The following is a 19,312-nucleotide window of genomic DNA, read 5'->3' on the forward strand; positions in this document are numbered from 1 at the left end:
GCGCCAGACCGGACAAAGAAATCAAGCAACAGTTACTTTCATTATATTTGCCAAACACTCACAAACAGAATTAAATACAACCAGATTCAGAGTTTGCAAATACCGTTCGAAGGCTACAATATAAAGTCATTGAAAGCTGATTAAAATGTGCATGTCAAATTGTATGCATTCGCAAAATAAACCTTATACAAACTTTGTCATAACAAAACGAAATAAAGTGAAGAATATGAATACAAATGTTAGAATTATTTGTCAAAAGACCAGGAGTCAAATGATTGACGGCATGTATGTCAGTATAAACGCAAAGTTCACAGCTAGTAGCATTCTCGTAGTAGTTTTCTGACTATGTGAAACATTATTGAAACCATGAACTCGTAATGCACCAGTCAATTGTAACCACGCCCCCCCCCCCCCAGGTCCGGGGGTATACCGGGAATAGCCGGGGAAAGGGCCTTGTTTTTACTTTCAAGGTGGCCCCACAGGGCCGGGTGACCGCGCTGGCTTTGTCATAGCGCCAAATTTAGCGGAGATTTGGGCCATATATAGAGTCTCTGGGCTGCGGGGGCATTTTGCCGGGGTTTAACCATCAGTTCGTCCACGAAGGGCGGGGATTTTACCTGGGGTTGGCTGGACCGAAAGTCAAAGTCCCGGCTATTTCCCGGACCTAGGAGGGGGGGGGGGGCGAGGTTACAACTGAATGGTGCATAATCATTGTCAATTACTAACGTCACTCATGAAAAAATACTTTCCATAATTCTAATAACACGAATGAAATCAAATACTTAGCGCATTCATTGTACGTTTACAGGGTGTTCCAAAAACGTTGACTTGTTCGAATCCGGAACTGACTGAATTTGAAAAACACAAAAAAGCTAAATGTAGCAAGTCAACAGTGCTCACAAATACACATTCATGTATATGGATGCTGAATACTAACTGTTGGGATTGCGTCGAAGAAAAATAAGTTTAAACTGTGTCAGTCATAGAGGTATCATCATGATATTTTTTCGCCAAAATCCATATTTTTAGCTCTAATATTTACAAATGCATATAAAATTATAGAAAATAAATTTAATAATCATTTTCATTTGCATTCAGTAGTTTAAATTTGACTTATTAGTGGAATAAAATTGATAAAAATGTAATATTCAAAGGGCCATAAATCGCAATTTTAGGAGTTATAGCGCCTTCGACTTTTAAAGCCATTTCTCCAGAAATGGTTCCCTCTCCAACCTCCCCCAACCCCCATAAATGTAAATGTAGGCAGTGTTGTGTAGACTAAACCTATAATGGTGGCACTACAAGCATGCTTAACCATCTGCGGTTGAAATATGAATCTGAAACAACTCCAACGAAGCAGCCAGAGGAGCCCAAGCAAATGATGACTGTGTTTGTTAAGACGGTAGCTTCAGTCAAGCATGATTTTTGCTCAGTTTATTAGCAAAGACTGTTGCTGATATGCTAATTTCATGACGTGATAACTCTTTTCAATTGTTTATTAGTTATTGTTTCGCATGTTCTATTTTTGTATTGTGATAAGTATAATAAAATAAAAAGAACAAACCAAAAGTTAAATATGAATACACATTTTATTTTTATTAATATTTCTGATATAGTACATTAGTCGACACTTATTTATGGATGAAAAACATAGATGGAAATGGCCAATATTACGATGACCCACGTACAGGGTACGTGAACATGTCACCAGTTTTTCTGAGTACTCGAGTGCATGATCGGCAGATAATCCAAGTATTGGAGTACCGAATTTACTACTCGTTGCAATCCTTAATTAAAAGATAAAAACGCAGAACAGCAAAGACACTGTTGTAGTTATGAAAAAACGGGACTATGAAGAACAAGTGTACAACTTAACGAAAGAACATGTGCTATCAATGGTGTTTTGATGCCGTTTATGCTTGATTGTCATTCCTCAACAATGTCCCACATAGTTATCTACCTTGACGAGCAGGAATCTCTGCGACCACCTACGAAGAGTACCTTGCGTTCAGCTTTGTTTTGTTTAAAGAATTTAATTTAATTGTATCTTATTGTCGTATTGTATTATCGGAATTTTTTAAATAATAAATGTTTTATAACCAACTACAGGTGCATGTTTAAGTTTCATGTTTTGAACATGGGCACATTTTGATAATCACGTGATATGCGTAACTACAGTGCTCGTTGTACCGTAAAGGGAAGGTGATCGCTAGGTGAGGCTAGATGACTCAAATGCCTGAAATATATAGCAAATGATAACTGATAACAATCATGAATAAACACATAGTACTTAATGTGTCACCAAGAAAAATAAAAAGTTTCACACGTGTGGAATGTAAATTTTGTAAATATACACATTGAGGGGAGCGCAAACAAATTCTTATCTACTGAATGATATAAAGTCAAATTTCCGAGCATTATATCGGAATACTTTCCTCTTGTTCGTATTAAATTCAAGTACATAAGTTCGCACTCATTGACCACATTTCCGCAATTGTTTTTATTTTGAAACAAAGGATGTTTTCTCTACATGTGAAATCTATTCCAAGCCCAATTGAACCAAATTTTGGAAGATACAGCTTCCAAATAAAAACTATCGACAAACATTTACCTTACCAGATGTGACGAAAATTTCACATATATAGGTATATTTCAATTCAAGGCTTTCTAAATGCGTGTTACCTCACGGTGCGACTAAAACACTACGTTTAAAAACCTGTTAAGGTAGCCTCTTTCAGAAAATACCTCAAGACGTATTAGCGCGTTTTGGAGTTATGGAATCGTCCCAGTTCTTGGACCATAAGATGCGTATGAACGGATATTAAAGGATTATTTCTTCTGCAATAATTTCAAGAAAAACACATAGTACAACTTTAATTTCTTCAGCAAGGGTCGATCAAGCATAGAAACAGTTTTATAAGTATCTGTGCTTGAATGATCATAGCCATTTCGCTGGAAAAAGAAGTAATTATTAGCAGAATACGTGAAATAAGAACTTTTCAACAAAACACTATCTTCTCACTCCTTTTTAACCATCACAGGATGTTAACGTTTAAGCAGCTCCCGGTAGCACTCGTAACTGATACACAGAGTGTGTCATTAACGCTGAAACTTATTTCACTTTTCTTTCGCAGATAGTTTCGTTAAAATCGCTCAAAACAATGCTTTGCTGGTGTAAATGCTTAATTTCCCGTCGAACTTTTTTTCTTTCGTGAAAATGACGACATGATGCTCTTGCTTTTATCCCACAATCGCATTCATCTTGTCACCGATAAAGATACTGGAAAACATATTGATAGGTTATTTGAAAAAAAACACATTAAAATTAACTTATTGATCATAAGGTGCTTGACAGAATATCTTTTATCCCTTGTCTTAACGGTAAGGGAAGTTTGTTTTTAGTGGGATGACTTACACCCACTGCACAAGATATGATATTCAAGTATCAGAAAAGATTGAACGATTTGTCAGTGAATGAATGACTTGACCATGTTTAGAAAAATACGTTTTGCAATAAGATGGGATTTAATTCACAGGGAGTCTAAAAAGTAAAAACAATCTGATATAGCATATTGGTTTTGAAGGGTTTAAGCCAAAAAATATAACCAGTAATAGACAATTAAAATAGATTCTCTTCATTACGTGTTCTCGCAAAAAGACGTCAATATTGCCATTCATCAACTATTTCTTGTTTACATCTGATTATGTTGACATTCGTTTCGATATTATAAATATGTGTTCCCATTGGAAGTTGGATTTAGAGGATTTCCATCACAGTCAGTGTGGACAATGCTTGGAGCTGTAGGTATCAGTACAGCTGTATCTAGTCCAAGGAGGTAATAAATTATGCTTCGATGCTTCATTTACTGCCTCAGTGGACTAGACGTTGTTTCACTTACCACCTCAATTGACAAGTCGTTGATTCATTTACTGCCTCAGTGGCCTAGTTGTTGCTTCATTTACTGCCTCAGTGGATTAGTCGTTGCTTTATTTACCACCTCAGTGGATTAGTCGTTGCTTCATTTACCGCCTCAGTGGACTAGTCGTTGCTTCATTTACCACCTCAGTGGACTAGTCGTTGCTTTATTTACCACCTCAGTGGACTAGTCGTTGCTTCATATACCACCTCAGTGGACTAGTCGTTGCTTTATTTACCACCTCAGTGGATTAGTCGTTGCTTCATTTACCCCCTCAGTGGACTAGTCGTTGCTTTATTTACCGCCTCAGTGGATTAGTCGTTGCTTCACTTACCGCCTCAATGGATTAGTTGATGATTCATCACCGCCGCAGTGGACTAGCCGTTGCTTCGTTTACCACCACAGTGGCCTGGGCGTTGCTTCATTTATTGCCTTCATGGACTAGACGTTGCTTCACTTACCGCCTCTATGGACTAGTCGTTGATTCATTTCCGCCTCAGTTGAATAGTCGTTGCTTCATTTATCGCCTCAGTGGCATAGACGTTGCTTCATTTACAGCTTCAGTGGACTATTCGTTGATTCATTTACCGCCTCAGAGGCTTAAGCGTTGCTTTATTTACCAATACAGTGGCCTAGTCGTTCGGAAATCGAACAACAAGGGAAATCCAAAGACTAATGTTTATACCTTTAAAATGTGACATGTAGCTGTATTGTAGCTGTAACATTATTTCTAAGCACACAAAGCTACCTGGCTACAGCTTTTAAAATAAAACCATCAGTATGATTCCAATGAATGATTTTTGTTTGCTCTATTCTGCGAGGACAAAGGCGCAAGAGATCCCTTCAGAGAAAATCATGCTCTGTGGGCGACCGGTCTTTATTTAAGAAATATAACACACCACTGAGGGTCATATGACATTATAAGGACCGGCCAGTCAGCCACCGAAGGTGTATATGGACCGAGGCGTAAGCCGAGGTCCATTCACCTTCGGGTTCATAGGACGAAAGCCATGTACTTGAATATATATTATGTTTTAACAGAATTGATTATATCTTCAAATAAACAGATATCTTTAAACGGTGTGAGCTTTCGAACAATGACGCACAACCCGACAGCTTCTGTATAACAAAGATCAGAATAATTAAGAAATACGCCTTAACAAACACATTTACCCGTAGATCATTGATGTTTTGACAATAATGGTTTAACACAAATAATCAATTGCAAACAAAAACGTAGGGCAAATATTAAGCTAAAAATGAATTGCATACTTAAATAAAAATCATATGACTGAATCCATTATGGTGCTTAGAAACGCGTGTTTTGGAAGGAATAGATGGCTAAAGGTGTTACTTTAAATTGTAATATTTGGAGCTGAAGCACTTTCCTCAAATTGTGAGTTTTAATTATTCTTATATGTTTTACAAGTGTTAACCAATAAGTTTTATTGTATATCAAATTGCTCCCTCTGTTTTGAATGAATTGGCCAGATCCAGGTTTGAACTCGTTAGTATCCACTTTCTTTATCATTTATAGAACTATCTCTGAAGTTTTTTTCTAAATGCATCCACTTTTTTTTCTTTTGTTGTAGAAATGAGTATCATTCCTAATGATCGATACGCATTTAGCTAATTATGTTAATCTATATTCTGTAAATTTCTCCATTATTTGAATGCTTATAACACTGACTATAGTTCTACGCCTTGTTTCTGCACTTTAATAAGGGTTAACTTTCAGTCTACCTGTATAACAGTATGTCGGCACCAGAGAGTTATGAGCTCTTCTCTGGTGGCATGCTTAAGACATGCCAGTCAGTTTAAAGCAAGAACTTCTTATAGCACTTCAACTTTTGTTTTTGTTTTGGCCTTTTAATTGCATTCTTTTGCAACTGATGGTAAGGGGCATGTTGTATTTTTGGCTTTTTCCGATATGCAAAAATCTCTTATAAAATCATGCAAGTAACACTGCCTTTCAGCACTAATTCCTTCACCAAAGATCTGCTCTGGCAGAACACAATGTTCCACTTTGCAGGTTTTCATGATGTTTATTTTTTTTCTTCTTTTTTGCTTCAATTACTGCGTCAGTAGACTGTCGTGAAATTGACGTTAGTGGTGAACGCGCTCGTCCACATCGTGCAATTATACCATAATCGCCAAGATGTGCCGAGATAGTGTAACTGATGGAAACAATTATCATTTCTGAAGAAACGAATTTCTATCGTAATATGTTACTATACAAAGTAACATATGTATTAAAAAATGATACTTTTATGATAATTGACACGAATCGCAAATACCACAACAACATATTTGTATATTTAGGTTAGGGATATATTGAATAAATATCTCATTTGAAATTATTGCAATAAACATAATAACCGCATCGAATTGTTCGCAATCATTCAATTGTCATAAACATAAAAATATGCAAATACATTTATAACTAGGGGAGATAAAACCGCTAAAAAATAGTTGTCCAAAACGACCGATTTACCACTGAATAAAATAGCAAATATTTCATCCCAAATGAGCAGCCTATTCAATTTCACAGAAAATAGAAAAAAACATCAAATAGTTTGTTGTCATATAACATTTGTTATTGGGTCCCTAGCCAGTTTTGAAGGTAAACGATATATACTATGACGTCATCTGCGTTAGTGCAGTGAATATTAATTCGTAAGTTACACTTCTAAACTCTTCAAGTTCTTAAATATTTCTCAACTGATCTTAATCTTACGGTGTTATATTGTTATATTACGCACGTGCCATAGAGACAAATACGGGATGATAATATTAAACCGAAAACAAAGTGAGGAAATGTCTGCAAATTTAAAACAAACATCATCGACTGCAATGATAGAAACATCATCGACAAAAGTATCATTTCGTTATGTTATAAGTGTATACATAATACGCATTTAAATCACTCTTGATACTACAAACTAGCAACCAAACCCCAAAAAACGTAACAGGATACGTCATATTTAAATTGTATGAAAAGTTACGGGCATGTGTACTTGAAATTTACAAACCCTTAATATATCAATAAAAGAGCTTAATTGGTGTCATTATTAGAACGCTTACAACCTCAGTCGCCTAGATATTGCTTCATTTACTGCCTAAGTGGACTTGACGTTACTTAACTTACCACCTCAGTGTACAAGTCATTGATTCATTTACCGCCTCAATGGACTAGTCATTGACTCATTTACCGCATCAATGGACTTGTCATTGATTCATTTACCGCCTCAGTGGACTAGTCATTAATTCATTTACCGCCTCAGTGGACTAGTCATTGATTCATTTTACGCCTCAGTGGACTAGTCATTGATTCATTTACCGCCTCAATGGACTAATCATTGGTACGTTTACCGCCATAATGGAGTAGTCATCGATACATTTCCCGCCTCAATGGACTAGTCATTGATTCATTTACCGCCTAAGTGGACTAGTCATTGATTCATTTACCGTCTCAATAGAATAGTCATTGATCCATTTATCGCCTCAGTGGACTAGTCATTGATTCATTTACCGCCTCAGTGGACTAGTCATGGATCATTTACCGCCTCGGTTGACTAGTCATTGATTCATTTAACGCCTTAATGGACTAGTCATTGATTCATTTAACGCCTCAATGGACTATTCATTGATTCAATTACCGCCTCTATAGACTAGTCATTGATTCATTTACCGCCTCAATGGACTAGCCATTGATTCATTTACCTCCTCAGTGGACTAACCATTGATTCATTTACCGCCTCAGTGGACTAGTCATTGATTCATTTACCGCCTCAATGGACTAGTCATTGATTCATTTACCGCCTCAGTGGACTAGTCATTGATTCATTTAACGCCTTAATGGACTAGTCATTGATTCATTTACCGCCCCAGTGGACTAGTCGTTGATTCATTTACCGCCTCTATGGACTAGTCATTGATTCATTTACCGCCTCAGTTGACTAGTCATTGATTCATTTACCGCCTCAATGGACGAGTCATTGATTCATTTACCGCTTCAGTGGACTAGTCATTGATTCATTTACCGCCTCAGTGGACTAGTCATTGATTCAATTTCCGCCTCTATGGACTAGTAATTGATTCATTTACCGCCTCAGTGGACTAGTAATTGATTCATTTAACGCCTCAGTGGACTAGTCATTGATTCATTTACCTCCTTAGTGGAATAATCATTGATTCAACTTCCGCCACTATGGACTAGTCATTGATTCATTTATCGCCTCAGTGGACTAGTCATTGATTCATTTACCGCCTCAGTGGACTAGTAATTGTTTCATTTACTGCCTCAGTGAACTAGTCATTGATTCATTTAACGCCTCAATGGACTAGTCATTGATTCATTTACCGCCTCAGTGGACTAGTAATTGATTCATTTATCACCTCAGTGGACTAGTCATTGATTTATTTACTGCCTCAGTGGACTAGACGTTGTTTCATTTACCACCTCAGTGGACTAGTCGTTTTTTTCATTTACCGCCTCAGTGGACTAGTCGTTGTTTCATTTACCGCCTCAATGGACTAGTTATTAATAAATTTACTGCCTCAGTGGACAAGTCATCGATTTATTTACCGCCTCAGTGGACTATACGTTGCTTAACTTACCGCCTCAGTGGACTAGTCGCTATTTCATTTACCGCCCCAGTGGACTAGTCATTGATTCATTTACCGCCTCAATGGACTAGTCATTTATTCATTTTCCGCCTAAGTGGACTAGCCATTGATTCATTTACCGCCTCAGTGGACTAGTCATTGATTCATTTACCATCTCAGTGGACTAGTCAATGATTCATTTACCATTTACCGCCTCAGTGGACTAGTCATTGATTCATTTACCGCCTAAGTGGACTATTTATTGATTTATTTATCGCCTTAATGGACTAGTCATTGATTCATTTATCCCCTCAGTGGACTAGTCATTGATTCATTTATCGCATCAATGGACTAGTCATTGATATATTTAGCGCCTCAGTGGACTAGTCATTGATTCATTTACCGCCTCAGTGGACTAGTCATTGATTCATTCACCGCCTTAATGGAATAGTCATTGATTCATTTACCGCCTCAGTGGACTATTCATTGATTCATTTACCGCCTCAGTGGACTAGTCATTATTTCAATTACCGCCTCAGTGGACTAGTCATTGATTCATTTACCGCCTCAGTGGACTAGTCATTGATTCATTTACCGCCTCAGTGGACTAGTCATTGATTCATTTACCGCCTCAGTGGACTAGTCATTGATTCATTCACCGCCTTAATGGAATAGTCATTGTTTCTTATACCTCCTCAGTGGACTAGACGTTAATTAATGGCTCTGCTTCTCTTTCGCTACTTGTCATCACAATATTTGAAACATGATTTAACGTCATCTATGTCTCGGTGTGCTCCCTGTATCTTTTAGTATTGTTTAAAGTTGTTTCAACTGACTGTCTATTATTTAAGCAATTTAGACCACTCTTTAAATAGTGTATAGTCCATTACTATAATAATGAGCGGCTTGTAGAAATAAATTCCCTTCCTCAGTCCAATAACGTAGTATACAGAATACAAAATTTACAATGGAAATTGTACATACATAACTCACCACTATTGTAGAAGATCTTTAAACGGTGTGCGCCTTCAATGACAATGACACACTACCCGAGATCCACTGTATTTCAAAGATCAAATTACAAAATATATACACCTTAATATTCCCGTTTTTCATTCATGGTTGAATTCAAATCATGTTTATTGCACAAAAAACGCTCGGCAAACATCAAGCTAAAAAAGGATACTTATATATAAATCGTAAGACTGAATCCATTATGATGCTTAGAAACGCGTGGTCTGGAAGGAATAAAGGGCTAAAGGTGTTACTTAAAATAAGTTTCTTTAGTATTATTGTTATATTTGGAGCTGGAACACTTTTCTCAAATTGTAAGTTATAATTAATCTTATATATTGTATTAGTGTTTACAAATATCTAGTTTTAATTGAATCAATTTGCTCCCTGTTTTGTATGAAAAGTTCAAAACCAGGGTTGAACTCGTGTTAATCATTTATAGAACTATCTCTGAAGTTTTTTTCCTTGAAGGAATGAGTATCTTTCCAAATGATCGACACGATATGTGAATCGATTTTAAAATATTTCAGTGAGAGGTACTGACGAGTAAAACTCGCAGCTCGTCAATCACTACATAACAGGAATGTTTTTTATACAGTTGTGTATTTCTCAAAGGTGTCCTTAGTGTGTTTAATATAGCTAGTCTTTAGCGAATTATGTTGGTTATTAATCCGTTAATTTCTCCATCGTTAGTATAAGTGCTTATAACACTAACTATAGTTCTGAATCGTGCGCCTTGTTTCTGCACTTAAGGGTTAACTTTCAGTCTTCTTGTATGAAAGTATGTGGGCGGCACCAGAGAATTATGTGCTCTTTTCTGATGTCATCGTAACGCAAAATTCTGTGTTACAAACTGTTTCATCTTACTTTGGAATTACTATGTGATCCGCTGCCTCAATATGTTTTTTTCACCGATTTGATGTCGTCCGTTTTTGGTCAGTTGTTTGCAGGTGTTATTACAATATCTTGCTTGCGAATAAGCGCCCTAAAGGCAAAGATTCCTCCTCTGTTGAGGTTAAATACATTAAATTGTATTATTTAAATGTACAGATCAAGATGTTGGTCATTTCCAAACCTAATTTGTGGTTCCAGAAACAAATGATCATACATTTCTTCTCTTTATCACTTGTCATGGAAACAACTTTTGTAATGTCATGCATTATTTACACTATAAATAGTATGAAAGAAGACTCACCTTGCAAATGTCATGTTCTGTCGATATAAACAGTCTAAAAGGAGTTTCATCTCGCAAATGCTTTGTCTTGCCACAAATAACAGTCTGATTTCAGTTCCACCTCGTCAGTGCCATGTCAGGCCATAATAAACGTTCTGAAAGTAGTTTCATCTTGCCAATGCTAAGTCTTGTCACTATAAACAGTCTTAAAGGAGTATCACATCGTAAATGTGATGTCTAGCCCTCTTTTGCCAATATAAACAGTCTGAAATGAGTTTCATCTCGCAAATGCCTTTTATTGCCAACATAAAAAGTCTAAAAAAAAAGTCACAACGCAATTGGCATATCCTATCGCTATAACCTGTTTGAAAGGCTTTTCACCGCGCCTATGCCATGTCTTGCCACTTTAAACAGCCTTAAAGGAGTTCCACCTCGTCAATGTCAGCTCTTGCCACTAAAACATTCTTAAATGATTTTCACCTCGCCAATGCTTTGTCGGGCCACTTTAAATAGTCTGAAAAGAGTTTTACCTCGCCAATGCCATATATTTAAACATTCTGAATTAAGTTTCCCCTCATAGATATGTTTTTGCCCATATACGTAAACGGTCTGAAATGAGTTTCACTTAGTTAATGTTTGTCTTGCTGGTATAAACAGTCTGTAAGAGTAACACCTTACCTATGCCTTCAATTGTTTTAACATATGAAAGGAGATTCATCTCGCCAAAGGTTCGTCTTGCCCATATAAACAGTCTGAAAAAAAAAATCAACTCGCCAATGCCATTTCAGGACGTTATAAACAGTTCGAAAGAGGTTTCACCTCGCCAATGCCATGTCATGCCACTATAAACATAATACGAGAGCTTTACCTCCCCGTTTTCTTCGAGTGTTACTATAAACAGTCTGACAGAAAGTTTACCTCGCCTTTGCCTTGAATAAACAGTATGAAATGAGTTTCTTCTTGCAAATGCTTTGTCTTTCTGCTATAAACCCTCTGAAAGAAGTTTTACCTGGCCAATGTTATGTCTTACCGCTTTAAACACTCTGAAAGGAATTTTACTTCACCAGGGCGTTGTCTTGTCACTATAAACAGTCTGTTTTTTTACAGTCTAAATGGAGTTTCATCTTTCCAATGCCATGTCAGGCCGTTATTAACAGTATGAAAGGAGTTGCACATCGTTAACGCCATGTCAGGCCGCAATTAACAGTTTAAAAGGAGTTTCACATCGTTAACGCCATGTCAGGCCGTTGTTAATAGTCTGAAAGGAGTTTCACCTCGTCAATGCCATGTCAGGCCGTTATTAACAGTCTGAAAATACTTTTACCACGCCAATGCCATGTCTTGCTCCTATAAACAGTCTTAAATGTGTTTTTGTTTTCTCAAAAATGCGTTGTCTTGCTGTTATAAACACGATTGAACAAATAATAAAGATGGATTTATTGAATGGAAATATTATAAGGCTGGTATACTTAAGTCAATTTAGTCATAATGATTTGATAATTCATACACTCAAGTTCACTTCTATACGCCAAACAATAAAAAAGAAAAACATGTCTTTTATAACAAAATGTCAAATATTGTACATTGAAATAGTTAATAGGATAATTGGTGGTTACTATGCTGACACAATTACCATAGGCGACCGTAAGAGCAGAACTTAATTGTCCGAAATCCAAAATCAAAACAGCTGAAAACTTATCATTATAATTGTTTTGGCCTTTTAATTGTATTCTTTTGCAAATTATGGTAAGGGGCATGCTGTATTTTTGGCATTTTCCGATCTGCAAAAATCACTTATTAGTAATTACATCATTTAAGTTACACTGCGTTTCAGCACGTATTCCTTCACCAAAGATCTGCTCTGGCAGAACACAAAGTTCCACTTTCAGGTTATCTTGATGTTTAATTTCTCTTCAACAAACTTCAAACTTCCTGATTTTAACAACCCCTGGCTCGTTAGAAGATACTTCAAATGAAAGGTATTTGGAAATGTTCTTTAGTGGTTTGAACATGCCTTTGAAGAAGGTGCTCCAGTCATAGAATGACACTGGTTTCCAATTGTCATCAACAATATGTGGGATGTTGTGACCATTGCCGGATGGCATGGCCCTATGGAAGACACCTCCTGTATGATATTATGAAAATAGTTCAGGATAATTGGTGGTGACTATACTGACACGTTCATCATTGGCGACTGTATAAGCCGAGCACAGTTGTCCAAAATCAGAACTGCGGAAAACTTATCAAAGCTTGAAACATGTAAACTGTGTGATATTAGGAAATTATTCCAACTAGAAGAAAAAAAACTTGGAGGCGTAAAAAAGACATTGAAAAAAAGCAGAGTAGACGTTTGGCTTTTGGGATATGATTTTGTACCACAAATATATTCGACATAGAGCTGCAATAATTCAAACGACTGACCAAATAACTACCTCGCATAGGATTAAAATAGCAAATACACGAATCCCCGGACGCTGGAAATAACATCAAATCGCGTCTTCAATCTGTTTTACCTTGTATTATCAGTCATGATCAACAAGGACACACAAAAAAGAAATATACGTTTCATACATAAGGCAAATAGATATAATTGATAAATTCAATATGGACGGTGCAATTTCTTTTTTATATTTTAAAAAGGCCTTTGACACTGTTGATAAATATTTTATGTTCGATTCTTTGAATAAATTAAGATTTAAACCCTCATTTCTAAAATCGGCTGAAACAAAGTGTAGTTAAATAACGTCAAACATTTCTAATAACGGATACATTTCTCAGATTCATTTCAACTACAACGTGGTATACGACAAGGCTGTCCACTTTCTTCATTACTTTTTATTATAGTAACTAAAGTGTTGTCAAGTCAATTAAGAAAAGATGAAACATTCCAATGTATACACATACAAGGAAAACAGCTTAAAGTTACTTAACTCGCAGATGACACTGATAGTAAATAATTCAAAAGCACAAGGTATTTGGATTGGCAAATGCAAACTAAATGTAACGGATGGTATGCATTTTTCAGTTCAAATCGTGTAATGCCAAACAACTGTTTATTTTGGAAATGATAAAAAATGAATGTACGAACTTAACTTAAATGAAATATTAGTAAAATGTAACAAAAAATCGTAAATAATGGAATTAAACGATAGCTCACCATTTCCTTTTTCCAAAGCTTTCTAACACCTGATTCAATTAATCCGATTGGTAATTCCTTTATTTTTGAAAATTTTTCGATTGAAAATGGAAATAAAGTTACAGTTGTTGGAAACAAATTTGAAGGATTTTAAGACATGCCTGATTTGAGATATTATTTTAAAATAATAAGAATTGGAATGGATGAACTATTTTACTAATACAGTTAATGCAAACTGGTGTTATACCATCATAAATATTGGATCAATTAAGGACAATATTCCTTATATACTTTCAGAATGTAGACAGAATTAAAGCCATAACAAAAATAAACAAAAATAAATTGTTTTACAACTGCCAATTAATCAAAGTAATTATTAATAACACTAATATACCCAAAACTTACTACAATATTAAATAAGAAATAATATGGGGTAATCGATTTATAAAGATATTAAAAAATGAAAAATAAACTATTTTGTATTAAATAAGAATATTTACTCTAACATGCTTTACATAACACTATAGGAAATTCGGGCCACATCGACTAAATATTTATAGAAAATGGAAACATTTTTTTTAAAATAAGCAATACCTATCATTTCAAATGAAACTTCAAGATCAACTGTTTCTAAAAAAGCTATATGATATAACAAACTTTAAGTAAGTTTTCAAACCAAGAAGCCTTTCGAAAACATGAGAAACAAGTAGATATATAAAGATGAATACCACTTTCTTTTAGAATACACATTGCATAATGAACTAAGAGTGAGATATGTATATGTACATAGGTACTATAGACAACATCCTAGTATGTATGAGTAGTTGAGTTGATCAATACAAAAAAACGAAAATATGTTTTAAATGACTGTGTTTATATACAAGGCGTTCGAACTATAACATTATATCCAACATAATTATAGATATAGGTGTATGCATATAAAATATATAACCACTTATAAGTGCATTCATATGTATTGCTATATTTTGATGGTATGTTATATGCTGTATGTATTGATTGATATTGCATATATATGTATGAATATGTACGCGTGTTTTAACTTGTCGTCATTTTGTATGATATTCCTCCACATGGGTGTTTCTGGTTAATAAGTATTCTGTTCCGTTCTATTTTAAACAATTTTATGAAAATCCATTTATCCCTGGTTAAAGACGATTGCAATATCATATTTGCTTGAACTCTTAGTATACCATTGTTCATATATCTTTTGTGGACAATAAAGTCAAACAGTTTAATTTAAGTTAATAACAAAATATTATAGGAAAATCTAAATGGATTTACATGGAAGTTGAAAGATTTTCTTTATGCAGATATTTTTAAAATGTTGATTACAAAAACATATTTAGAACATTAAACATATTGTTCTAGGTTATGACTATGACGATTTGATAACTAATCAAACTCATTTAATGAAAAGGCATTTCCTTCTAAATGATCGTGTCAAAAATATTGAAAGAATGTACCATTTACCACATACTGATATGTTGATGTTTTGACAAAAAACAGAATACCATAGACTGACAATTCCAGAAAGAAAAATTAACGCAATGAGATTCTAGTTTCATCAGTTTTCATGAATATTCCGGTGTTGAGCAAAGTATGAAATGCCACGATATAACATATATTTAACAATTGGTCAGAACGATGTCATTTGTTATATTTTTGAAGTCTTATCTCCTTTCAGTAGATATTCGAAGACGAATTACCATGCATTTGGACAAATTGGGTATGCGGCTATTTTCTAAATCGACAAAACCAGAGAACAAGACTCGATATGGACACATTCACAGAGAAAACATTAGTCACGCTCCTATTGACAGCATATACGCTATTGCAGATGGCTTTGAACCAGACGTTGTTCGGGATTTTCCCTCTGTTGAAGGCGCTGAGAACAGGATTCCTCGAATAATGCACCAGATGTGGATATCAGACGAAAATGACAATGATACAAGTGATATGATAAATGTACCAACACAGTTTGAAGCGTCCGTAAAGTCATTTTTCAATATGCATAGTCAAGCCGATTGGAACTACATGTTTTGGGACAGCGAAAAGGCCAGAAGCCTGATATCAGAGAGATACAAATGGTTTCTAGCCGTGTTTGATAGTTACATGGAAAATATTATTAAAGGAGACGTGTTAAGGTACATAGTTTTGTACGAATTTGGGGGTGTTTACGCCGACCTTGACCTTACATTTCTAAGACCTCTAAACAGGGTTACTGTAAAGTACCCTTGCGTGCTTACACTGGAACCCTTTGAGCATCCAGTGTTCAACAGTGGTCAACCATACAGGATAAATAACAATCTTATTTTCTGCCGACCAAAGCACCCTTTTATGAAATATTTGATCGACAACTTGCCGTATGCAAGAATGATGGTACATAGCTTGGATATATCCGGACCTAGCTTCATTTCTATGTGTTACCTTATGTATTCAAACATATCAAAAGATGAAATCTTCCATGCCAGTCAAATGAAACATCTTGATGGTGTAGAACCATTTCTTTATAAAGGAAGACAGCAATTTAGAGAGGATGACTCGTTATATTTGGCTAACACTCAATATTTTTCTTTGCCAGTGGCTAACGCAGACAATGGCAAATGTAGCACTGACCGAACGTCTTCCCTTGTTCAAAGGATGTGTGCATATCTGAAGAAACGAAGCTTCGTAAGGACTCTGAATATGTTTACCTTTACAAAGCATGCCTGGGCAAATTCAAATGTCAGCCCTAAGAGATTTATGAAAACTGTCAAACTCAATAAGAGTTTATTATGGAATAAAACTGTATCAAATTGACTTTCAGAAATACCCACTTATAATGAGTCGTAAAATTGTAGTATCTGCAGAAGTAGCATTAGTTGTAACAGAAGCAGTATCATTTATTTTACGCCTCTCGATAGTAAAGCGTGACATATGTCTATCTCGAAACTAGAGGAGTTACAGACAGGTATTGATTGGTATTGATTGGTAAGTCTTGCAGGAGCATTTTATGATGTAGGTGCAAATTGTTATGTAGTCATTCTACCAGTCGACTTCACGCTGTTTCGTTAATCTAATTTCTATTTTACAGGGTATATTTGATATAATGCCGTTTTGGGTCATATATTTGAAACCAGACGCATGAATGAGGCTAGAAAGTAATAATTTGTGATCCGACTCTTTAAAAAAACTTGTGTCGGCATACAACGAAATCCCTTTCTTCGTTATATATAAAATGACTCCTCTTTACCACTGTATTATGAATTTCCAGGAAATAGTTTTAGGAGATTTTAACTGATTATGATTATTTTGTCTATTAAATTAACACCAGAAAACCATATCAAGACCAATCCGTGTTTTGTTATCATTCTTTGTTTAAAGTCACTTTATATGACGTCCATGTGGCACAGTAGTGGCTGCATATCTTCGGTCATCTGTGAATCCATCCACCCAAGAAAGAGGTCATGCAAAATAGAATTCAAAACCACATTCATGTCTTTAAATATAATATAAATCATGTGTAAACTTCAAAATACATACAGAAATGCAATGAACAAATCATTAAATGCTACCTAAATGGGGAGAAACATTGTTTTTTTAGAATTATTTTAATGATACAACGACCCTGAAGGATAAAGTTGTTTTCACTCGGTGAAATTTATTACGACCTTGCACTAAAACAAATCATATTTCTTTTTATTATATGCCATAAAATGCGAATTAAAAGTCATTTTCATAAAAAAACGCGCCAATTGTCATGCCATGTAACGTCATTTTGGAACTAATACGTTGAAATTATGTCCCAGCCCTGTGTCCATCGACGTTTGTTTGGAAACTGAGAGCGGCCTAAAATAATTAAAAAAGTGAAAAATATCAAAATGTTGTTACACTATTTTAAACAGTAAAAATACCATTTTTATTTCACTGATACATCTTTTATAAACCACCGGAAACCATGAGAAAAAAACAAACTTCAGAACTATTCTAAGGATATGGCTCCTGTCCATGAAATCATAGTGCTGCGCTATCTTGCTTTCAGATTTTGAAAAAGAACAAAGCAAACATACGCATGCATCATTTTAAATAATAATGCAATATCAAAATATGAAAAAAATAAACACCGACGAAAGACAATGCATCACGGAGTCGACACATCAAGAAGTAATACATAATTAAATCAACACATCATGGAGACAACACATCATGGAGACAACACGTCATTGAGCCGACACATCACAGAGTCAGCACATCACGAAGTCGAAACATCACGGAGTCAACACATCACGAAGTCAAAACAACATGGAGTCGACACATCACGGAGTCGATACATCATGGAAGAGTCGACACATCACACAGTCAGCTCTTCACGAAGTCAAAACATCACGAAGTCGACATATCATGGAGTCAACACATTACGGAATCAAAACAATATGGTGTCAACACATCATTAAATCTACACATCATGGTTTCAAAACATCATGGAGTCAACACATCACGGAGTCAACACATCACGGAGTAAACACATCAGCGAGTCAACACATCACCGAGTCAACACATCATAGAGTCGACATATCACGGAGTCAACACATTTTTGAGTCAGCAAATCAAGGAGACAACACATCATGGAGTCAACACATCACTGAGTCAACAGATCACGGGGTTAACAATTCACGGAGTCATTACATTACGAAGTCAACACAGCATCGAATCAACACATCATATTATCAACACATAATTGAGTGAATACATAAAGGATTCAACACATCATAGAGTCAACACATCAAGGAGTCAACACATCACGGAGTCAACACATCACGGAGTCAACACCTCACCGAGTCAACACATAACTGAGTCAACATATCACAGAGTTAACATATAACTCAGTAAACACATCACGGAGTCAACTTATCACGGAGTCAACACATCACGGAGTCAACACATCACGGAGCCAACTCATCACGGAGTCAACACATCACCGAGTCAACAAATCACAGAGTCAACTCATCACGGAGTCAACACATAACTCAGTAAACACATCACGAAGTCAACTTATCACGGAGTCAACTCATCACGGAGTCAACACATCACAGAGTCAACACATCACGGAGTCAACACATCACTGAGTCAACACCTGACCGAGTCAACACATCACTGAGTCAACACTTCATGGAGCCGACGCATCACGGAGTCAACTCATCACGGAGTCAACACTTCACGGCGTTAACATATAACTCAGTAAACACATCACGGAGTCAACTTATCACGGAGTCAACACATCACTGAGTCAACGCATCACGGAGACAACTCATCACAAAGTCAACACATAATGGAGTCAACACCTGACCGAGTCAACACATCACTGAGTCAACACTTCACGGAGTCAACACATCACGGAGTCAACACATCACGGAGTCAACACTTCACGGAGTCAACACATCACGGAGTCAACACATCACGGAG

At 35.9% G+C, this 19,312-nt stretch overlaps 1 protein-coding gene across 1 annotated transcript; it reads left to right on the forward strand.

The window, feature by feature from the left end:
* The first annotated feature begins 9,712 nt into the window (after positions 1–9,712).
* LOC128238208 (uncharacterized) lies at positions 9,713–17,360 on the forward strand. The gene is made up of 2 exons (XM_052953865.1): positions 9,713–9,853; positions 15,555–17,360. Exons 1-2 carry the CDS (start codon positions 9,742–9,744, stop codon positions 16,667–16,669), a joined length of 1,227 nt encoding a protein of 408 aa, XP_052809825.1. The 5' UTR covers positions 9,713–9,741; the 3' UTR covers positions 16,670–17,360.
* Positions 17,361–19,312: the final 1,952 nt, after the last annotated feature.

The sequence above is a fragment of the Mya arenaria genome, chromosome 1, assembly GCF_026914265.1.
Source record: "Mya arenaria isolate MELC-2E11 chromosome 1, ASM2691426v1".
In the NCBI taxonomy this organism is placed as follows: Eukaryota; Metazoa; Mollusca; class Bivalvia; order Myida; family Myidae; genus Mya; species Mya arenaria.